The 24,969-nt window shown below is 41.0% G+C and overlaps 1 protein-coding gene and 1 long non-coding RNA gene across 6 annotated transcripts in view; one reads left to right on the top strand and one right to left on the bottom strand.

Annotated features, from left to right (window-relative positions):
* The window catches only part of LOC132403148 (KH domain-containing RNA-binding protein QKI), a 529,050-nt gene that overhangs the window by 151,922 nt on the left and 352,159 nt on the right, over window positions 1–24,969 (top strand). For all 5 annotated transcript variants that reach the window (XM_059986471.1, XM_059986476.1, XM_059986472.1 and 2 more), the window contains exon 2: window positions 17,258–17,400. In XM_059986471.1, coding sequence (XP_059842454.1) covers window positions 17,258–17,400 — 143 coding nt within the window. The remainder of the gene's footprint in view (window positions 1–17,257; window positions 17,401–24,969) is intronic.
* LOC132403150 (uncharacterized) lies at window positions 6,760–24,665 on the bottom strand. Its single transcript, XR_009515190.1, has 3 exons — window positions 24,558–24,665; window positions 15,969–16,011; window positions 6,760–7,375 (listed from the first exon to the last, which is right to left on the bottom strand). It is a non-coding gene; the product is annotated as an uncharacterized LOC132403150 (long non-coding RNA).

Genomic DNA, 24,969 nt, shown 5'->3' with positions numbered 1-24,969 from the left:
GAGGAACTTAGCAGGCCAGGCAGCATCTATGGAAAAAAAGTACAATCGATGTTTCAGGCCGAAATCCTTTGGCGGGACTGGAGGGAAAAAAAGCTGAGGAGTAGATTTGAATGGTGGGGGAGGGGAGAGAGAAACACCAGGTGATATGTGAAACTGGGAGGTGGAGGGATGAAGCAAAAAGCTGGGAAGTTGATGAATGAGACAGAAGGCCATGGAAGAATGGTGACAGAGGAGGGAAGGAGAAGTGGAACACCAGAGGGAGGAGATGGACGGGCAAGGAAATAACTTGAAAGAAGGACAAGGGGATGGGAAATAGTGAAGGGTGGTTGGGGTGGGGGGGTAGACACATAACTGGAAGTTTGAGCAATCAATGTTTATGCCATCAGGTTGGAGGCTACCCAAACAGAATATAAGGTGTTATTCTTCCAAATTAAGTGTGGTCTTATCCCAGTAGTGGAGGAGACCATGGATGGACATATCAGAATGGGAAGTGGAATTAAAATCAGTGGCCACTGGGAGATCCCACTTGTTCTGGCAGACAGAGCGTAGATGCTCTGCGAAGCGGTCTCCCAAACTACATCTGGTCTCACTGATATACAAGAGGCCACACTGGGAGCATTGAACACAGTATACCACCCACCAGATTCACAGGTGAAGTGTTACCTCTCCTAAATAATGATTGGCAGACTGCTTTGCCAAGCATCTATGCTCCATCCTCCAGGACAAGCAGGATCTCCCAGTGGTCACCCATGTTAATTCTGCTTCCCATTACTGTACTGATATGTCCATCCATGGCCTCCTCTAATGCTGGGATAAGGCCACATTTGGGTTGGAGGAACACCTTATATTCTATTTGGGTAGCCTCCAACCTTATGTCATGAACCTCGATTTCTCTTACTTTGATTTCTCAAACTTCCAGTAATGTCTCCATCTCTCTCCTCTTCTCTCCCCCCCCCCCACCATTTCCTATCCCCTTATCTTTCTCTCTGGTTTTCTTGCCCGCCTGTCACCTCTCTCTGGTGCTCCTTCCCCACTTCTTTCGTCCATGGCCTTCTGTCTCTTTTACCTATCAACTTCCTAGCTCTTTGCTTTATTTCCCCCCCCCCCCACCTTCCAAGTTTCATCTATTGCCTGGCATTTCTCTTTCTCCTCCCCCATCTTTCAAATCTATTCCTCAGCTTTTTTTTTCTCCAGTCCTGCCAAAGAGCTTTGGCCCGAATCGTCGACTGTACCTTTTTCTGTAGATGTTGCCTGAGCTGCTGAGTTCCTCCACCATTTTGTGTTGCTTGGATTTCCAGCATCTGCAGATTTTCTGTTGTTTGTCATTTACTCTGAAAGAGCTTGGCACATTCTTTGGTTGTCAGTGATAATATAAGTAAAAAAAAACATTTTTAATTTGGCCATTTTCTCAGTCTGCTTTATTAGTTTAAAATCAGGTTTCTGCTGATTAGTGTTTAAAAGTTCACAAGACAGAATTCTACAGTTTGTAAATTAGTATAAATGGGGCAATCTTCTCCAGTCCTTTTGGGTTTACTGAATTGTCTTGGACATTGGAGTCTTGAGTGCTTAATCCCTTTGTAATTCATGTGATCTTCTATTGTGTAGTTTTTGAAGAACAATAAGGCACTTAATTGTCCAGTTTCTTTGCCATGGCTATTTAAATGTAAAATTTTGTATTCAACTTTCAGTACTGGCTAATTTTTTTCTAACAATGGGAAACAATACCTTATTTTTATCTCAACTTTCTCCTAGTTCTAAGTTTGCTTATCAATTAACACTCACAAAATGCTGGTGGAATGCAGCAGGCGAGGCAGCTTCTATAGGAAGAAGTACGGTCGACGTTTTGGGCTGAGACCCTTCGTCAGGACTAACTGAAAGAAAAGATAGTAAGAGATTTGAGAGAGGGAGGGGGAAATCCAAAAATGATAGGAGAAGACAGGAGGGGGAGGTGTGAAGCTAAGAGCTGGAAAGGTGATTGACAAAGGGGATATACAGCTGGAGAAGGGACCAAGGGACGGGAGGCCTAGGGAGAAAGAAAGGGGGAGGGGAGCACCAGAGGGAGATGGAGAATAGGCAAGGAGTGATTGTGAGAGGGGCACAGAGAGAAACGGGGGGGGGGAATAAATAAATAAGGGATGGGGTAAGAAGGGGAGGAGGGGCATTAATGGAAGTTTGAGAAATCAATATTCATGCCATCAGGTTGGAGGCTACCCAGACGGAATATAAGGTGACAGTTTTTAAATCCAAATTCATCAGTTTATTTACCGTTACCCAATCAGTGAAACTTCCCATTCACCAGACAGAGCTGGGATATATGCCTGGAGTTGGCAAAATCAAGAAGCTATTCATAAAATATAGCTTCTATGGTTAAGGAGAATCAGAGAGAATTAGAACATAGAAGAGTACAGCACAAGAACAGGCCATTTGACCTGTTGTTCCGAACCAGCTAAAAAGCAAATCAAAAATGCTCAAACACTAATCCCTCCTACCTACACCATGTCCACATCCTTATATCCATGTGCCTATCCAAACATCTGTTAAAAGTCTTTAATGTATTTGCCTCTACCACTATACCAGGAAGCGCATTCTAGGCATCCACAACTATGAGTAAACAGCTTACCCCTCACATCTCCCTTGAACCTACCTTCTGTCACCTTCAATACATGTCCTCTGCTATTTAATATTGCTTCAATTATTTTTACTTGTCACATGCAAGGATCTTATTTAGAAATTACAATGACAATCCAATTGGAATAGTTTTCAATGCCTTTTGATAGTTGAAATTGTCTACAATATATGTACCTAAGGATTTATTTACATTTTTGCTTCTTTTTTACCTCTACATTATATTCCAGAAGATGTTTACTTTGAATTATTTAATTGTGAAAATTGAAATACTAACCATTTTATTACATGTATGATTAATCAAGTAATTAAGAATTGTTGGTATTGATGAAATGGATATTTCTGTTTTTACTTATTTACTTTATACTTCCGTTTTTTGTTTTCTTAATTTGTGTTTGTGCAAATTGCTCTGTTGGCTTTTTGGGTTATGCCATTGATGATCTGTACTTTCATAAGCATTATAAGAACTTTTAACAAAACCAAATAATTTTAATCATCATTCTCTGTTGTATCAAAATAGTCTACTGTGGGAAAAAGATTAGCACTAATTTTGGAAGTGGAAGTTGATGGTTTTATTAAAGAATCTCAACAAAAATTACAATTGTGTGCATTTCAGTATGTATTATTTTAACTCTACTTGGGCTGAAATGTAAAATGTTCTGTGTTGAGCTCATTGAATAGAGTAGTCACTGATGGTTCATAATGTTGATAATTGTGCTGGGGACAAGTGAGATTAGTATAGGACATTGTGTTGTATGTAAGTTTTGGTTGAGTGGTTGCATTAGATTAAAACCAGCATTGCCCATGAATGCACTTTATCTCATTGACTTAAGACAAAAGACTGGCAGAATAAGCATCATGACAAATTTTTTGTGAACCAAGCATTTCATGTATGTTATAAAGTTGATTTTTTGTGATCTTCATATGCTTTACAGTGTTACTGACTTAATGTTTTAATGGAAGAAGTTGTCACTGCTTCATGGAAAATGAGTTGCACCATTGTTTAGTTTTACAAAGGCAACACGAGTGAATCTGCAGATGCTGGAAATAAATTAAAACACAAAATGCTGGAAGAACTTAGCAGGCCAGACAGCATTTATGTGCAAGTGGATAATTGAATAAGCAGCTTCAACCTCTGAATTGTTGAAGCTGCAGTCATCCAGATGCATTGGGAGTACTTCAAGCTCTTATGCATGGTAGAGGTGGTCACAGAAGGCAGAGGAGTATGGGATTGCTTCGAGTTGGTGGACTGGACCATGTCCAAAGATCTCCTCCCATAGATGCTGGCTGGCCTGCTGAGTTCTGCCAGCATTTTGTGTTTTTGTTCAGTTTTACAAGTTGTTTTTTACAAAAATATTCTTCACATTTGGTTAAGAAGCAGCATCATTCTTTGAAATAGAGTACTTTGCATCCTTTTCAAATTGATGTGAAAATGGCAAACTGCAGAACATTCCTGTTCATATTCAGAATTTAGGGATTACTGCTGAGGCCCAGCATTTATTATTTATCCATATTTTCTCTTGATGCGTTGGTTTAAGCATTCTTTCAACCAGGACAGTACTTCTAATTAAGCTGTTGGGTAGGGATTTTTGAAGGATTTTGACTCTATTTCACTGACGAGGTGGTGATATTTCTGATTTTGAGAGTATACGACTTGAAGTTGAGCTTGCAAGTGGTGGTGTTTCCAAGCTTCCCTTATACTTTTGGTGGAAGAAATTGAAAGTTCGTCAGAGTAGCCCAGAAGATGAATGGCAGTGCACTTTGTAGATGATATATGTACCAGCTACCATGTATGCTCAGTGGATAATTGAATAAGCAGCTTCAACCTTTGAATTGTTGGAGCTGCAGTCATCCAGATGCATTGGGAGTACTTCAAGCTCTTATGCATGGTAGAGATGGTCGCAGAAGGCAGAGGAGTGACTATGGAATTGCTTTGAGTTGGTGGACTGGACCATGTCCAAAGATTCATCAGTGGATTTGAATGAATATTCCATGGTTATCATGGACTTTATAAAGACACTCACGGATAAGGGTGTTCCCACAAAATCATTCAGATACTTTCTCAACCAGAAGCTGTGGATGAACCAAGAGGGTTAGATTAGTGGTGTTCAGATCTGGTGACCAAGGACAGTACAAGTATGACATTCGGAAATCTATCTCATGGTAAATCCAGACCAAACCTGAATCACAATTATTATACATGGGGAAAATGCAAGCAGGCTTTTTACAATGTGGTTGTGTGAGACTAGGACTAGAGGTCATGGGTTAAGGGTAAAAGGTGAAATATTTAAGGGGACATGAGGGGGGAACTTATTTACGCGGAGCATGGTGAGTGTGGAACAAGTTGTCATCAAAAGTGGTGGACGTTTGATTTGAACATTTAAGAGAAATTTGGATAGTTACATGGATGGGAGAGCTATGATCCGGGTGCAGGTCCATGGGCCACAGTGCTTGTTTCATATGTGACAACAAGGTTTTGCTCCCAGATGAGCTCGATGCCTTTTATGCTCACTTTGACCGAAAGGACAAGGACTTCTCCCAATAACTTATATTAACTCACCGTAACTCCCACAACCCCCTGACCACTCTGTGATTTCAGTTTCTGAGGTTGATATAAGCATATTCTTCAGAAGGGTGAACTCAGAGTGCATCTGGCCCAGTCTGTATGCCTGGCCAAGTACTGAAGACCTATGCTAATCAACTGGCTGGAGTGTTTATTGATATCTTTAACCTTTTGCTTTGGCAGTAAGAGGTACTCAGCTGCTTCATACCAGTGCCCAAGAAGAATGTGGTAACCTGCCTCAGTGACCATCGTCCAATAGTACATACACTGCAATGAAATGCTTTGAGATGTTGGTCATGAAACTTATCAACTCCTGCCTGAGGAGTAACTTTGATCTGCTCCAATTTGCCTACCATCATAACAGGTCAATAGCAGATGCCGCTTTATTGGCTCGTCACTCAATCCTGGAACATTTGGACAGTGAAAATGCATACATCAGATGCTCTTAATTGACTACAGCTTTACATTCGATACCACCATCCCCTCAAAGCCAATTGATAGATTGTAGGATCTTAGCTTCAATGCCTCCTTGTGCAACTGGTTCCTCAATTTCCTTGCTTTCAGACCCGACTCAGTTCAGATTGGCAACAACATCTTTACAATCTCCATCAGCACAGGCACACCATGATATTGCGTGTTTAGACCCCTGCTCTACTGTCTAAATACTTGTGACGTTGAGGCTAATTACAGCTCAATTGCCAAAGTCATAGCTGAAGGTCCCACTGTCATTGGCTAAATCACAGGGTGGTGACGGATTAGCATATTGGAGGGAAGTTGACAATCTGTTTCTCACACAATTAATACTTGAATGAAATAAAATGGACTGACTATGTTCTTGACAAATTATGGCATACTTAAAAATGGAGTGGTTTATGTCAAATTACTTTCAAAAGCTTTGTTCTTCTGTGTGTCTCAATGCAGTGTAGGTTTGTGTTATTTGCATGTAACCAATTTACTACTTATTTCTCCTGTTAGAATTTAGCAACAAAGCTAATTTTCAGATGGCTTTCAGTGCATTTTAATTTAATATTTGAATGAAAATGTTTTTTTCCAAAAAAGGATTAATGCTACAGTTCTAAGGTCTGGTGATTATGATTTATCACTTGGCTTTTTTTCCTCTACATGTTATCTCAGCCTGTCATTGGAAAGTAACTATCTTGCAGTTATTGGCATCACCAGTGCTTTTATAGTGAGTACACACAGACTTTCAGTGTTCTGTCACTAGGAAACCCTGCTTCTGCAAACCATACATAAAGCACAGTGCTGTGAAGATTTGTAATACTATACAATATATCATATCAAAAGATTTTCTTATCGAAAGCTTGTCTTGGTATTTTGAATGTGAACAAGTATTAACCTGCATACTGTAAAAGCTTCATCTGTATTAAAAATGAGCTGTTATTTTTGAAAGATCCCAACAATTTTCATAACATTTCAGTAAATATATTTAGTTGAACTTATGAACTGTTGTTTAAGTTCAATTGGTTCAATTTAATGTCAGACAAATGTATACAATATACATCCTGAAATTTTTTATTTCGCAAACATCCACGAAAACAGAGGAGCACCCCAAAGGCTGAATGACAGTTAAATATTAGAACCCCAAAGCTCACTCCAGCCCCCCTCCCTCACATAGGCAGTAGCAAAGTGACAAACACCCCCCCCACCAGCAAGAAAGCATCTGCACCCTGCACCGAGCACTCAAGCGTGCAGCAAAACATCAGTAAAGACAGAGACTTGCAGTACCCCAAAGACGATTCGTTCAGCCGGTAATTTGATGTAACACAGGTTCTCTCTCTCCCTGATAAGGGAAAAGGAGATGTCCCCATTTCACAGCAAGTGGGGAGACATAAGAAAACAACTTGCCAATTTATGATGTTAAAAATCTGTTATGTCGCTTTTTCTGAGCTCGAATCAAAGATCTCAGGTCTTTGGGCATGCAGCCAGCTGGCTGCTTTGGATCTTCTGTGTACTCCTATGACACACCAGCTTCCTGCGGCGGCACCGATCTCGAACCTGCCTGCCTCCAGAGCCATGAAAATCTGGCACCCTGAAGACATGCTAGTCTTCTAGGCAGCATCCTTGGCATATCGATAAACTGTCGGTCGTCAAGCTTTGAGAGCGGGTCCCATTCCCGCAAAGAACCAAAGTCAGCGTGTAACTCCTGGTCAAGGTCTTCAAAAGAACCTGAAAAAGAAAAAAAAGAGATATTAAAGATAGTAGAGCTGTTTCTGAAGATGCAGACAAAGGAGTCGCCTTTTGGCACCATTATCCTAAGCTCTGCCTTCCGTGATTGTATTCTGTGAATTAAGTTATTAGAACTTCACCATTGCATGCCGATAATAGCTGATCATGTGTAGATATTTAATTCAGAACAACAGGCATATAGTTCCTTACACTGCAGTGAATCCTGGTTCCTTGCATGAACTATGAAAGATCAATGTCCAGAAATTATTGATAAATTTGAAGGAGTGATATGTAAATTGCACATGGAGTCAAATAGCAGAGTCCAGCTTTTCTGTAGATTAGAGCATGGTGGGGAATAACTCACTGAAACATAGAAAACTTACAGCACAATATAGGCCCTTTGGCCTACAAAGCTGTGCCAAACATGTACTTACCTTAGAACTACCTAGGCTTACCCGTAGTATTTTTCTAAGCTCCATGTACCTATCCAGGAGTCTCCTAAAAGACCCTATTGTTTCCGCCTCCACCACCACTGCCAGCAGCCCATTCCACGCACTAACCACTCTCTGCATTAAAAAAAAATACAACTTGCCCCTGACATCTCCTCTGTACCTATTTCTAAGCACCTTAAAACTATGCCCTCTCGTGCTAGGCATTTCAACCCTGGGGAAAAAACCTTTGACTATTCACATGTTCACCTCTCATTATCTTGTACACCTCTATCAGGTCACCTCTCATCCTCCATTCACTCCAAGAAGAGATCGAGTTACAAAGGGAATTGAGTACAAGAGCAAGGAAATCCTCTTGCATTTGTACAGAGCCCTGGTGAGACCACACCTGGAGTATTGTGTACAGTTTTGGTCTCCAGGGTTAAGGAAGGACATCCTGGCTGTAGAGGAAGTGCAGCGTAGATTCACGAGGTTAATTCCTGGGATGTCTGGACTGTCTTACGCAGAGAGGTTAGAGAGACTGGGCTTATACACGCTGGAATTAAGGAGATTGAGAGGGGATCTGATTGAAACATATAAGATTATTAAGGGATTGGACAAGATAGAGGCAGGAAATATGTTCCAGATGCTGGGAGAGTCCAGTACCAGAGGGCATGGTTTGAGAATAAGGGGTAGGTCATTTAGGACAGAGTTAAGGAAAAACTTCTTCTCCCAGAGAGTTGTGGGGGTCTGGAATGCACTGCCTTGGAAGGTAGTGGAGGCCAGTTCTCTGGATGCTTTCAAGAAGGAGCTAGATAGGTATCTTATGGATAGGGGAATGAAGGGATATGGGGACAAGGCAGGAACCGGGTATTGATAGTAGATGATCAGCCATGATCTCAAAATGGCGGTGCAGGCTCGAAGGGCCGAATGGTCTACTTCTGCACCTATTGTCTATTGTCTATAACCGATTCTCATAAGGCATGCTACCCAATCCAGGCAACATCCTTGTAAATCTCCTCTGCACCCTTTCTATGGTTTCCACGTTCTTCCTGTAGTGAGGTGACCAGAATTGAACACAGTACTCCAAGTGGGGTCTGACCAGGGTCTTATATTGCTGCAACATTACCTCTTGGCTCTTAATCTCAATCCCACGGTTGATGAGGACCAATGCATCATATGCCTTCTTAACCACAGAGTGAACCTGCTTAACAGCTTGGACTTGGACTCCAAGATACCTCTGATCCTCCACACTGCCAAGAGTCTTACCATTAATGCTATATTCTGCCATCATATTTGACCTACCAAAATTAACCACCTCACACTTATCTGGGTTGAACTCCATCTGCCACTTCTCAGCCCAGTTTTGCATCCTATCAATATCTCGCTGTAACTTCTGACAGCCCTCCACACCATCCACAACACCCCCAACCTTTGTGTCATCAGTAGATTTACTAACTCATCCCTCCATTTCCTCATCCAGGTCATTTATAAAAATCACGAAGAGTAGGGTTCCCAGAACAGATCCCTGAGGCACACCACTGGTCACCGACCTCCATGCAGAATATGACCCATCTACAACCACTCTTTGCTTTCTGTGCACAAGCCTGTTCTGGGACCACAAAGCAATGTCCCTTTGAATCCCATGCCTCTTTACTTTCTCAATGAGCCTTGCATGGGGTACCTTATCAAATGCCTTGCTAAAATCCATATACGCTACATCTACAGTTCCACCTTCATCAACATGTGTAGTCACATCCTCAAAGAATTCAATCAGGCTCGTAAGGCACAACCTACCTTTGACAAAGCCATACTAACTATTCCTAATCATTTTATGCCTCTGCAAATATTCATAAATCCTGCCTCTCAGGATCTTCTCCATCAACTTACCAACCACTGAAGTAAGACTCACTGGTCTATAATTTCCTGGGCTATCTCTGCTCCCTTTCTTGACTAAGCGAACAACATCTGCAACCCTCCAGTCCTCTGGAACCTCTTCTGTCCTCATTGGTGATGCAGAGATAACTGCCAGAGGCTCAGCAATCTCCTCCCTCACTTCCCACAGTGGCCTGGGGTGCATCCCATCTGGTCCTGGAGACTTATCCGACTTGACGCTTTCCAACCACTCCAGCACATTCTCTTCCTTAATATTTTTGTGCTCAAGATATTCAGTCCATTGCAAGTCATCCCTACAATCGCCAAGATCCTTTTCCGTAGTGAATACTGAAGCAAAGTATTCATTAAGTACCTTTGCTATCTCCTCCGGTTCCATACACACTTTGCCACTGTCACACTTGATTGGTACTATTCTCTCATGTCTTATTTTCTTGCTCGTCACATACTTGTAGAATGCCTTGGGGTTTTCCTTAATCTTGTCTGCCAAGGCCTCCTCATGACCCCTTCTAGCTGTCCTAGAATTAAGAATTGAAAATACATGTGGACAAATGTTAACTGTCCTGTGCTATCGTCAGTGGGATCATCAGTTGATCTGCCACCTGTCTTCAGGAGTTTCGGCCCGCGTATGATCAAGACTCCCTCGAGGTGGTGGGCCAGCAGTGCTAAAGCACCACCTCCCACTGATGAGCATAACAACTTGGCATCTGCCTCTATCAGAGTTGTTGGTCGCTTCCATCCAACAGATAGTCTACTCTTCAGGTGTCTATGCAGCTACTGAAGAGTTTACAAAAGATGGATACACTGTCCAACTACCTGCCCCTCTGGACATACTTAGTCCACACCCATGATGATCCTGCCTCTGCTGCCTTAGCTACAGCCCTGCTGGTTGACATGATCTCTCTTCTAGTAAAGCCAAGGTCACGCAGCCACTTCTGGAAAGTGAACGCAATAAAGCCATGGCACCCTATTTCGAATGGATAGCATGAGACCTTCCACCCTCTGTCTCTGCACTCTGATCTTAATTCTGCATACTTGGTTAACTTGCCCTCATGGGCTTCATCGATGTTGTCTTCCCAGGGGACTGTGAGTTCACCAATAACCACTTCTCTACTGGTGTCAGACCAGATGATTATATCTGGACACAATGTGGTGAAAACTATTTGCTCCGGGAAACTGCCTTTCCCATCCAGGTCAGCCTTAACACACCAATGACTGGCTGAAGAAAGTATGCTTGATCGTGGGCCTGTACTGTACACCCTTGACTTGTAGCCTTCTTTTACAAATGATATGCGATGTTCTGTGCAGCATGGGGCATGAGCTAAGTTGTGCTGCAGTACTCTCTGCTCAACCGCTTCTGTTACAATTTTGAGAACGTTGTTATGTCTCCAAGTGTACATGCCGCTGGAAAGATTGACTCTGCACGCATTCAAAAAATGCTGAAGTGTTCCCTTCTTGCCACAAGCAGCACATCTGTCTGTCTTATCTTTATACTAGGTGCTGAGGTTGGCAGGTGTTGGGAGCAGGTCATACACTGCTCTATATAGAAAAGAAATGGGGAGCGGTTCCATCTGCCACAGGACATTCCAAGATAGATGATGTTGTTCAACACTTTCCCACCTGGTCCAAGTCCCTTGTTTGGTCAGGCCAGCTGCTTTAGCTAACCTCTTCTCCTCTTCTACCTCTCGTATTTCATGCGTTACAAGCTCATGACGCTCCTTACCTGTAAAAGATGACCACCACTTGTGGGGTTGTCCATCCAAGTCCCTGGCGACCTAGCTGGGTAGCCCCAACCATCTCCTTGTGCTTCAATCTAGACTCTGCCTCATCGACTGCTGCCCGGGCTGACCACTTCCTGCCTGATCTCACATTTGGGTGGATGTTCTTGATGACAAGGTCTTTTGAGTTTCGAAGCATCAAGAATGATCCTACCTTGGCTACCTTGACCTCTTCAACAAGGGGTTGCACTGGGATGGTAAACTTTGTCTGGCTACTGTGGATTGCCATATTAGTGAGGCTGCTCGGTACTCCAAGCCACTTCTTCACATACTTTTTGATCTTCCGTTCCATTGCCTCAACATGGGACATTGCCAGTTCATAGACAGTTAGTGGCCACATTATCCGTGGCATCAGTCCGTACTGCAAGCACCACAACTGCAATTTGCCAGGCAAACCACACTTGTCGACAGACATCAGACCTCTGCTGATCTGTTCTCCTGTTTTTTGAACCCTCTTGGTGTCTCTCAGCTCCTCTGTTTACCATCGCCCGAGGCTCTTAACTGGTTGGTCCTGAATGGATAGAATCTCCTCTCTACAAAGGGTGAAATGAAAGTCAACCAGCTTTCTTCTCCTAAGAACAAGCCTCCTTGACTCCTTGCTCTTGAACTTCATTCTTCCCCAATCCATTAGCTCCTCGAGTCTAGATAGTACACTTTCCACTGCCTGTGTGCTAGGACCCAAAAGGGTGAGATGGTCCATGAATGCATGTATTGGTGGCAACTCCACTCTGCCATCAAGTGCGACAGCTGGTCCCACTGATTCTACAGCCCTCACAATGACCTCCATGGCTAACACAAAAAGGATGGGTGAAATCGCACATCCCATTGGGATACCAATGTCCAAGCTCGGCCACCTACTTGTAAACTGCTGAGTGGAAAACCTCATCCAGAAATCATTGTAGCACTGCATAACGAAGTTCCTCACCTTAGCAGGAATCCATAGGAATTCCATCGCAAACTCAATCAAGACATGGGGAATGGAACCATACGCATTTGCAAGATCAAACCAAACTACAGCCAGATTTCTTTTCAACCTTTTCGACTCCTGGATGGTATGCCATATCATACTAGTATGTTCAAGGCATCCCGGGAAGCCTGGTATTCCTGCCTTCTGCACAGATGTATTTACCAATCCATTCTCTATCACAAAAGAAGGTATTTTTACTGCTAGAATGCCAAACATAATCTTCCCCTCTACATTCAGGAGTGAAATTGGTCGGAACTGAATCAATGTAATAGCAATCTCTTCCTTCGGGATGTATACTCCTTCAGCCTCACTCCATGACAAAGGAACAACACCTTGTCTCCACACCACCTTTAACAATCTGCACAAATATTTCCTCAGCTCTTCACACTTCTTGAACCCCTTATACGGCACTCCATTAGGTCCTGGCACTGAACCTGACCTTGCCTTTTTGATGAACCGCTCGACTTCTGCCAGTTTGGGTTCTGGCAGATCGAACTTCAGTAGGCTTCACAAGCCCAGAAATGTCAAGCAAAGGAACCTCCCACTGTTTGTTAGAGTAAGTGCTTGTCAGGTGATCTTCAAGTTCTTGTTGAGAGATGTTAAGCTGCCCGCTCTTACTTTCTTCAATCTCTTTGTGAACTGGTGAGGGTTCTCAAAGAATGCCTTTCTTGCCTTCTCTCTCTTCTTTCTCTTTTTATGCTGTGACTCTGCATGACGGAGTGGTGCTAACTTTATTCGAAACTGCTCTCAGAGATCAGCAATCCCTGGCTTATCACCCTCACTTGCTACCTTCCACCTCTGTCTCAATGATCTAAGCTCTCTCCTCAATCTACTTATCTCCTCCTGGCGTCTGCTTGGTTGCTGTGTAGGCTTTTCTTTCTTCAACTCAACTAAACCAAGCCTGTACTTTCTAACATTATAAATCATATTGCCCTTCACTTCCAACTTTCTCTTTGATGGTCCCCTGAGAGTGTTCTCCAACATCATACTGATATCCTCTTCAAACACACGCCAAGCCTTCTCATCTGCCATTGCTGGCCACTTGACCTTCCTCTTCTTCTCTACCACCTTACCACTGCCATCATGTGAAGGATCTACCTGGGTACTGTGGTCTGCAACCTGACCTAGGTTATCTCTCATCTGAGCTGGAATATGATGATTCCAGGTCAGATGAGAGATAACCCATGTCAGACTCTTAATTTCATTCTTAACACTCTAGGGAACTCCTGGCCTATGACTGTTCAGTGTGGAAAAGGAATGAATTTAGATTCATGCTTCAGCAGCACTTGGAAGCTGAAGATCACCTCACAAAACTGCCCACCTGTTTGTCTTGTCCTATCTGTGGTGCGGGCAACATATCCCACATTGGCCTCATCAGTCGTTTCAGAATCCACAAAACTGGAACTGGAGAATTCAAGAACCTATTCATTTCATTGGAGGTTGTAGAATGAAGGGTTAGGCAGCAAAGCTACTTTGTTAGTATCTTTATTTGTGTGTTTTGAATTTTGAGTAGACTTTGTTTTGGTCTTTTAATATTTAAATTTAATTATTTACTTTGACTTTAATAATTTTTCAAGTTTCAGAATGCTCATAGAAGCTTGCTAGGTGTGAATTTCTCTCAAAGAGAGGGCTCTGCCCCTGGAAGTTTTGATATGAAGTTAACAAAGTTTGGCCAATTATTGTTGCATTTCTCTCCACTTTCAATGGGGATAGTAGTTCTCTATAATAAACCAACCTTAACACTGTTGTTTGAGTCTAACTGGTGTTCAGGGATAGGAACCTTGCATATTATTAACAGATTATACACACACATTTCTTGCATTTTTTGAAGTATGCATTAATTAGGTAAATAGCTACATTAAAATCCATTGCATAAATTAATGTGTGATTGTGAATAATTAACAGATACGTGAGTACATATTTTGACAAAGGAATTATCGGTTGGAATTGTTGAGTAGTGAAGGAAGCTTAGGATGTGGACATACTATACTATAACAGCACAATGAGACAAGTTTGAAGAAATCTGGTATTACTCCATAAATTGTAGTTCTCAGAATTATGCTACTAACTGTGCAAAGATAAGTATCTGAAATAATTTTGCAATATTCATTATGATGTAAATGTGGGTATTCTTTCCAGATTTTTTAAGCACTAATACTCAGAATTTTGTTTAAACAACATGTGCCATTATAGAACAATAAACATGAATAAAGAAATTATTTTGCCAAATACGTTATTTAAACTAGTACATTGAAACATTTTAAATATTAAGCTATCCTTTTTATAGTGGCTATGCACTTATGAAGAGAATAACCCTGTGTACTCAACATTAGAAAGGTTTTTCACATGCACATTATTGTGTATATCTATTAACTATTGTCATGTTTTCCTTGTTCCTCTGTTGTGGCCTAATTAACGAATTGAAAGGAATTTCAAGACTAGGAAATTCATCTCTTGACGGTAGAAATTTTGAAGAGAGCACAACATACAACACACTAGTGCAGGGGTCGGCAACGTTTACCACTGAAAGAGCCAATATGGACCCATTTCCCACAGAAAAGAAAACACTGGGAGCCACAAAACCCGTTTGACATTTAAAATGAAATAACACTGCATACAACGGTTTTTTTTGCCTTTATGCTATGTATAAACAAACTATAATGTGTTGCATTTATGAAATTGATGAACTCCTGCAGAGAAAACGAAATTACATTTCTGCATGCAACAAAAACATTTTGAACTCCGAAAAAAAGACGTTGGGTTGAAGGTTACTCTATAGGTAGCCTACCTTGGATCAAAGAATTAAAAGAAAGCGCGCACTGGTGGGTGTCAGGCATTGGCAGTGGTGATGTATATTATTAGCGATAAAAAACATGTTGTAGCGGTGTAGCGCTACACGCAGCGCTAAAATAAAGACACTGCAGTCAAAGGTAACTTTATTCGAACTAAACAGCCTTGATTTAAAGCCTCCCTCAACCCGTCCCCGTGGGCGCGGATGCTCCAAAAGACACGTACTCACAAACCCCCGTAGGCTATCTCCCTTAGCCGGAATGGTGGCTAATTGTGAGCCAGTTCGGATGTGCCAGGAAATGCGGTCTCCACAACGTTTTTAGATTGTACAAGATCACCATAATCTTCAAATTTCGAATTACTTTTCAAAAACTAACAAACTACGGGGAGCCGCAGCACAGAGATCAAAGAGCCGCATGCGGCTCCGGAGCCGCTGGTTGCTGACCCTTGCACTAGTGGAACCATTAACAGTACTGATTGGGCATAAAGATCCAGGCATGATTATTTTCTATTTACCTCTGTGGTCTTGAAGGAAATGTTGAAAATTTTTGATAGCTGATATTGTTGCAAAACACAAGGTGTTTTAAAATTTAAGTAAACTTTAAAACTTTGATATATCACCCTCCTGCTTAACATTTTGTCAATTTACCAGTATTTGTTTCGGTCTAGGTAAAATATTTTAAAAGTTAGATGGAACTTCTTAACTACAAAAATACTATAGATGCTGGAAATATTACCTTAAAATTAAGTGCTCAAGATATTCAACGGTTCAGGCAACATCTGAGGGGAAGAACAGAAATGACAATTTTAGTTTGTTTTTTTAACTATAATGTCATCAATGCAACAGGGCAACAGAGATGCCTACCCTGCACCACACTCCCCTCCCCCCTCTCCGTTCCCCCATCTAATTGAGTTCCAGCTGCATCTGATGTTACGGAGCTGGAAAAGAGGAAATCTAACAAATATTGCCTATTCCTCCTTATCCTATCACTTACTATTTTTCTTGTACCGTTGAGTATTGTAGAACGTCCAAATTCAATTGAACCTTTAAAAACTCGTTCTGTTATGGATATTGGGTTGTAGCAATGTATTTCTGTACTTGCAAATTTCTAGATGTTTTAATGTTGGGTTAATTTTTTTCCAATCAACTTGGTATCTTTTGGTTATAGGCAGCTTATTCTAATTGTTCCCTTTCCAGCATAAATGCATTGTTTTCTCAGAAGTGACTGATCTGTTGAACTTGAAAATGATCCTATTGCATTTATCCCCGAAATGATTGCTGCTATACTGTTTTTGAAGGTGGGTCGTTAAGGAGGGATATACTGTATGAATATACAGCTGGAGATTTAGAGCTAGCCTAGGGGAAAATTATCTTTTAAACTATTTGGATCAATGAGTGTTGTACATTATTGCAGTGGTATTGCATTGATTTTTTGGCATCAATCAAGTACTAAGACAATATTTCTGACCTTTTCTATATACGCTACTACATCTTTGCTTATATTTTTCATATTAAAATATTGGCATGATTTGGTTGTTTAGGATATGTCAGATGGACATTGAGTATATTGGACATTAAGTTATTTGCAAAGGTTTGCAGCATGGACTTCCTGTGGATAATAAAAAAAAAGCATGGCTATCACTGACACTGACAGCAGTGACACCAAGGTTGCAATCGTATATACTTGTCAATTCCTCCATGCTTATAACAATTTTAATATAGGTTTTAACCTGAAAGTTTCAGCATGATAAGACAATTTGAGTTGTGGACAAACCACCTATTATTCCTATTATAGCCCTGAGAATTGTTTAGAAAGTGCCCATTAAATTTTCCTTCCTATGAGGAACCATCTGGTAGGCTGGTGCATCTTGCCACAGTAGAAAGCTGTATTGTACATCTGTCATTGTCATCATCATACCTTTCCAGAAAGATAACATAGTTTATTTTTTGTTGTTAGAACAGTTTTCACCTGTTTTTAAGATAAATACTTAATAGGGTTGGCTTAACATCTCTTTTGTTCTGCAGAGATCAGCAGAGTGCGGAAAGATATGTACAACGACACGTTAAATGGCAGCACAGAGAAACGAAGTGCAGAATTACCAGATGGTGTGGGGCCGATTGTACAATTACAAGAGAAACTTTATGTGCCTGTTAAAGAATATCCAGATGTAAGTATAAGGTTCATATAGAACAATCATGTCATAATTCTAGATATTATTGAAGCTATTTAGAATGGTTTGGAGAACCATTGGTTCTGATGGCTGTGATCATCCACAAAACCTGCATATTTATTGGACTTCAACGTGGTCTTCTCAGGGCAGTGTTCAGTTGTGGAAGCCCATTAAGAAATCCATACCATACTTAGCTACTTACCTTTATCCTTAGAATCACTCCCACCACTATCAACTTATTTCCCCCTGCCACCCTGCCTGCAACTGCAAGTTATTGCCTTGTCTCAATGTGAACCAGTCTGGAAGACTGAAAGAAGCTGTCTTGCTGTCACATATCCCCAATCTGCAATCACTACTCTTTTTTTTTTCCCCCTTCCTTTTGCCCCTTCCTTCCATCCTCTCTCTAGTCAACATCTTTTTGTGTATCTTCTTTCCAGTTTTTCTCTCTCCATCTGCTGCTGTCTGACTGTTGATCTAACTAGTGCTGTAGTGCTATCTCCCATTCTGTACTTGACTGAAATGAGCTGGAGGAGTCTGTTGCAATAAGGCTCCAACACTCATAGCAAATAAGCAGGCAAATAAGGAATTTGCAGCTGTTTCCTTGCTCATTTCACCCTTGTGTTTCATATGGGAAAAAGATATCAGAGTTTCACTGTATCTTAGTTATAGAATAGAGCAGTGAAACCTGTCATCTTAGTAATCTAATGTTTCTGCATTGGGATCTCCATTGCTGATTTCTGCCTTTCCTTTGTGCCACTGGAACCGTGGTAACCATGTTCCCTTGCTGGAGTACCTTTTCCTGGACTCCCTTCCTGCTCAGAGACTGATTCCCATTCGTCGTTCTATTCACTGGGTCCTTGTTACCCCACTATCTTTGAAACTTAACAGGATCTGCCATGCTTGGAGGTCTTGTACCGGGGACCTGTTGTTGTGCTCCTTTGAAATTCCAGCCGCATCTGCTTCCTGTGCTCCCTTAAAACTTGTGCCTCATTTCCTGTGCTGCTTTTAAGCTTGTTTCAAGAGAAATTTATTACTTTACTGTGTAATGCATAAAACTGAAGTTAATAATATCTTGGAATATTATTGGAATAACATTTGATATTCTGAAATACCCTTGAGTTGGGTACTGCCAAAAGGCCAAGGGTTGCGGATTAACAGAATTTTCATGTATTTCATAATGAGCTATGTTGTTGGTTATAGTGCAGCAAAGAAAATTGAAATGAGCAAATGGCTGGAATTGAACTCAGTTGGCAGGGCAGGAGCAACAGGATATTGCAAACGCAAAAGAGGTTGGTGTCTCAGTAACTAAACTGGGACGGGGTGGGGAGGGTGAAGAAGTGAGATCATAGAGTATATGCAGCAGTATATATATGTGAAATGACAATATGAGACACCAGATATTATGTCAGCTATGGGAAGCCTGGGCTGAGTTTCGTTATGTACTATTGGTGATAACATTGTTTGTTACTGCTGTATTTGTTACTGCTTTTCATTAATGCTAGGGTGAAATTATTTTTCACTTTTAAATAATTGTCTGAAATTGTAATAGTCTTTGTGCTTTCAACTGTTATTGCAGCTAACATGTTAATTAAGCAGCAGTATTATGTGATAGTGTACCTGTTGTTGAGTTGAGTTCCTCTCCGTGCCTTGTGGCGCATCAGGTGGCACCTTGCTGGTTTTTTTTAGCATTTGTCTTTATTTTAATGAGGCCGACTTGCTAGCTTGACACTCAACCCAGCATGGATGGAAAGCATGCAAGGAGCCAGCTGGATTTGCACCTGGGACCACTCACCTTGAAGTCCGGCTACAGTGTGTCTATAGTCTAATATTCTTAAAACTACATTGTAGATTGCCACAATTCTAAATAGTATTTATATTTTCTATCCTTACTATTGGAATACAACCCTGACTCTTAAATATAAATGTTTCATCTACTTTAGCAATTGAATCAAGCTAAACTTCATTAAATTTTCACACAATCAACAATTTTCTTCTTCAACATTCTTTCCCTGGCAACCTGTTTTTTTTTACTGCTTTTTGAAGGCACCATTTGTGTTGCTTTAACTTCCTGTTTTTCAGTTCACAGTTAAATAAATCCAAGATAGATGTTATAATAGATAAGTAAGCAACGTTGTAATGTAGCTCCTTAACATTAATGATGCTGTCAGTATGCCACAGGTGCCCTTTGCTGCAATACTTTGAAGGTTTCAGTAGCAATAGCCTCTTAAAGTTCGAAGTATATTTATTAATGAAGTAAATGTATATCACCATATGCAACCTTGAGATTCATTTTCTTGCAGGCATACACAGTAAATCCAAGAAATGCAATAGAATCAATGAAAGATCGTAGCCAGCAGTATGGGCAAACAGCCCAGATGCAAAAGACAACAAACTATGCAAATACAAAGGAAAAAATGGAATAATAATGATAAGTAAGCAATAAATATCGAGAACAGGAGATGAAGGTTCTTTGAAAATGAATTCGTAGGTACAGTTCAGTGATGGGGGGAGTGAAGGTATCCCCTCTGGTTCAAGAGCCTGATCATTGAGGGGTAATAACTGTTCATGAAGCTGGTGGTATGGATCCTGAGGCTCTCGTACCTTCCTGATGGTGGCAGCGAAAAGAGAGCATGGTCTGGGTGGTGGGGATCCTTGATGATAGGTGCTGCTTTCCTGTGACAGCGCTCTGTGTAGATGTGCTCAGTTGTGGGGAGGACTTTACCTGTGATAGACTGGGCCATATCTACTACTTTTTGAGGTTTTTCTATTCAAGGGCATTGGTGTTTCTATACCTGGCTATATGATGCAACTAGTTGATATACTCTGCACTACACATCTCAGGAAGTTTGTCAAAGTTTTAGATGTCATGCTGAATCTTTACAACCCTGTAAGGAATTAGAGACCTTACTGTGCTTTTTTTTTCGTAATTGCACTTGCGTGCTGGGCCCAGGATAGTTCCTCTGATATTTTAATACCGAGGAATTTAAAGTTGCTAACTCTCCGCATGTCTAATCCCCCAATTAAGATTGGCTCATGGACCTTTGGTTTCCTCTCCTCGAAGTCTCCTTGGTCTTGCTGATATTGAGAGAGATTGTTGTTGCAGCACCACTGGGCCAGATTGTCAGTGTCCCTCCCATGTACTGATTCATCACCGCCTTTGACACTGGTGTTATCAGCTAATTTGAATATGATAATGGAGCTCACAGTCATTAGTATAAAGCGAATAGAGCAGGAGGCTAAGCATGTAGCCTTGTGGTGCACCTGTGCTGATAGAGATTGAGGAGGAAATGTTACATCGAAACATAGAAAACCTACAGCACAATACAGGCCCTTTGGCCCACAGTGCTGTGTTGAACATGTACTTACATGTTGCCTATCTGAACTGACTGGGGTCTGTAAGTGAGGAAATTGAAGATCCAATGCACAAGGAAATATTGAGGCCAGGTCTTGAAGCTTATTGATTTGTTTTGAGTTTGATAGTATTGAATTTCGAGCTAAAGTTGATAAAGAGCATCCTGACTTATGCATCTTTGCTGTCCAGATGTTCCAAGGGGTTAAGTAAAGAGCTAATGAAATGGCATCTGCTGCGGACCTTTTGTGCTGGTAGGCAAATGGGAGTGTATCTAAGTCACTTCTCATGCAGGAGTTGATATGTTTCATCACCAGCCTCTCAAAGCATCACAATGGATGTAAGTGCTACTGGGTGATAGTTTTTGAAGCAGGTTACCATATTTTTCTTAGAGATTGGTATAATTGAAGCTTTAGTACAAGTCTCTAGATAATGACCTAATAATCTGTTGAATAGATTACTTCATTTAGTCCTTTGACGTTTTTTGACAGTTTAGTGTAAATAAGTCAAGCGTTCATAACAAAAGAATTATAGCATAAACTTGTCAGGTACTTATGTTGTCTGGAACTTTCTATATGTATATCTTAGTTTATCCACCTGACTGGACTGTGGTGAGCAAATTCCTGTAGTTGCACTCAGCTTTGCAAATAAACGCTTAAAATCTTGCACCCCTATTACAATCATATCTCCCCTCATCCTTCAGAATCTCTTCCTTCCCTTGTGTTCTCAGCAGCTCCTGTGCACTCCGTACCCTTGCGCCCCCCCCCCCCCCGCCCATTACTCCTTGCATCTCTTGTGCTCTCAGGTAACTTTCCCCTTCCCTCTCCCCATGTTCTCAGCATTCCTGAGATTTCCTTACATTCTTTGTCTCCACCGTGCTTCGCAAGCCACTTGTCTTTCCCACGCTGTGAACTTCCCTTTGCCTCCCTTATCTTCATGGTCTCCATTTGTCCCTTTTGTGCTTTCACCTTTCATTACCTGTTTTCTTCCTAGATGTTTGCCTTTGCCTTCGCCTTAAACTCTTAGACTCTCAACCACTTTAATTGCATGATCTCCATTGACTCCATCTTGTTTTTGCCCCACCCTCCACTGAATCTTTGCTTTTACCTTCTAAGCCGTTCACTGGCCCTCCCTTGCATATCACCCTCTCCTCTTTAGTCCTACACTTCACTGCCTTCTGAACTCCCCCGTCCCTCATTTTACTTTTTTTCATTTTCTTATGTACTGTCCCTCTTTTAATTTAGCAAAGGTTGCAGAGAGTTAGCTTTGTATGGGTGAAGAATATTTTTCACCCATTCAGATAATTAGCTTGTTGATGAAACATGTTTAGTTCTGTCTGTTACTTTTAATTGGTGATTTGACAGAAAATGCTGTTTAGTGATACGCAGAGAGCTGCTGCAGTTGGAGAAAATTTAAAAGATAAATCTAATGTAAATGCAGAAAAAGCCTACGACTGGACATTCCAAGCATGAAATAAGTTCCTTTTTATGTGTTTTACCCAGCTGCAATGTAATGCTGCTATGCTTTTACTTCAGGATTTCTTGAAAGCAACGTGAAATGAGGTATACAGGTAGTTCCCGAGTTACGAACGTCCGACATGTGGACAACTGGTACTTACAAACTGAGGAAGGAGAACGCCATCTGCCATTTTAAGTCATTGCTGTTGGCACTGTGTTGAGTGCCAACTTTATATTTGGCTTAAATTTTTCTTAGCAAGATTCACCCTGACCCTGCTCTCTCCCCCCCCCCCCCCACCCGTTCCAGTCAGCTGGTGGCGCAGTGAGATCAGCACCAGGCTGGAGAACGGAGGTTCCCGAGTTTGATCCAGTGGCAGACCGCTTTTGTGCCGGGTTGATGTCGATCCAGTGACTCCCGTACCATCCGTGCCGGGTAGATGTCAAGCTCGCAACTCAACATTGTAAACAAAAAACACTGCCACCTCCAGTTTAATATTGTGGAGGATCATATAGGATTAATATACGCAGAATATTGTGGAGGATCAAATACCCAAACCCAGCACTTGTCCCATTTAACCTGTCTCAGTGCAGTGGACTTTAGGACCCGGGCAATTCAGTGCGGTGGTCCTTAGGACCCAACGGAGGTAGGGACCCGCCGCCCGCATTGTTTCTGTTCCATTGACAGGAAGCGATCACGATTGAAAATAAAGTGGAAATAATAAAGCGTTTGGAAAGAGGTGAAATGCCATCGGTCATTGGAAAAGAGTTAGGTTACAGTCGATGAACGATCGGAACAATTTTAAAGGATAAAGTGAGAATAATGGAGCGTGTGAAAGGCCCTACCCCGATGAAAGCTACAATTATTACCAAGCAACGCAGAGGTTTAATTATTGGAATACATACGTTTCTTAAGTGTTTTATAAGCATAGAAAGGTAAAATATATAATATATAGTAAGACAAGCGTTTGACTAACTGATGCTGAATAATACCGGACGTACTTGTTCTGACTTGCATACAAATCCAACTTGAAGACAGATTCAGGAATGGGCCTCGTTCGTAACCCAGGGCCTGCCTGTGCTATCTGAGAGATGTGTCTTTGCATGCATCTGAGGGTATTTTTTTTTTTGTTTTTCCTTTGGTATGTTAAAAGTAGGACGGTAAAAATGCTTTCTCAATGAAGTATTTTAAATACAGCTTGGGAGTTCTAACTAATACTAATCTTTTCTGAAAAGAGAACAATTTTAACATTTAAATCTTCCTGTAGTATGGAGCTGTGTAGCAGCACATGAGGTTATGGAGTGTTTAGATGATAGGAATGATGTCAAACTAGTAAGTGTTCATAGCATGATTCTGAAAGTCCTATCACATATGAACTGCAGGCCATCTTATTCTGATTCTACCTTTTTTTCGTGTTATCTAGTTGAAGCTCAACTGAAATACAGCGAAGACTATTAAAAGTATCTAGGAGACTGGTATGAGTTTTGTTTATTGAGATGCCCTTATCTTCAAAGTAGCTAGATTCACGTACATTATTACTGGACAAAGTACAAACCTTTCTGCAAAAGCTGTTCATTTTGCAAAGTCTATTAATACCAGCCTAAACTGACCTCTAAGGAATTATAGGGTAGAAAGGAAGAGGAGCCACTGATCCTAACTCGTTGAATGTTTCAAGTAGAACAGACTTGCAAATGGCCATAAACTGTGTTTTAACTTCCAGGAAAGCCTTAAAGCATTGAAGTTTACACAGTATGCAAGTATCAGTCATTCTGAGCATTTGCTATTTATGCCTTTGGGAGAGTTTAAAAGAGTTTAGCATGCTTTAAGATTTTTAATTATATTAATAAAAATTATAAATGAGCAATGGAATAAAATGGAAAAAATATTTGAACAATAAAGAAAATGGAGCAAATGAAAGTATAAGCTAGTTCTTTAAAGGGAGCTGGAAATCTTTTAAAAGTGTGAAGATAATCAGCCTTTTCCTATCGAACTGACACCAAATTCTGAATTTCCCTGTGAAAAAGACTTGAAGTTACATCCCATTCTCCAGATTGACTTCTTAGAAAATTTGGAGTTGAAGTCATGAAGACACAAATTCTGTTTTTTTCATCCTCGGGCTGATAATTGTGACAATCTGAACCTTAAGCAGCTCTGGAGAGCTGATGGGCAGAAGTAATCAGCTTACATTTGTGGATTACCCTTCGAAGCTAAGATTACAACAGAAGATGTTGTGCAAGATACATAATTCAGCAAATCAAGTGGTGCAGAATTGGATTAGGAACAACTTCCAGGATTAAGCCCAGGATGATGCTGGTGATTTTGTAATTAATTCACTTGCTTTGCTACTTACACTTCACCATCGCTTTTGTCATTTCCCATCCTCTTGCTTGTACTGCACTGATCAAGTGAGAGGGTAAGTCGATTTAGCTGATGTCTATTCTGCTTTTGTATGTAGTTCAGGTTACAGTGTATGTTCTAGGAGGAGGAAACACCTAGGGGAGGGATGATGGAGTCTGTGTGCTTCTCTAAATTAACATTAGTGGCAAATTTATGTAAATTATTACTTGTAATAGTAGCTCTTGACAGCATGTGTTTTTATGAATTTTAAATTCCTACGGGAAGTTAATTACCTTGCAATTAAATTAATGGCACAGAAAATGACATCTGAAGGTGAAATGTAAAATTCTGTAAACACAGATGTTTTATGGAAAATTGAAGATTTTTTTTAAAAAAGGTGCCCTGGGAAGGGGAATGGTTGGTGA

The sequence above is a fragment of the Hypanus sabinus genome, chromosome 12 (assembly GCF_030144855.1).
Source record: "Hypanus sabinus isolate sHypSab1 chromosome 12, sHypSab1.hap1, whole genome shotgun sequence".
Classification (NCBI taxonomy): domain Eukaryota; kingdom Metazoa; phylum Chordata; class Chondrichthyes; order Myliobatiformes; family Dasyatidae; genus Hypanus; species Hypanus sabinus.
The sequence above is the reverse complement of the archived record's forward strand: the minus strand, read 5'-3'. Positions and strand labels throughout refer to the sequence as shown.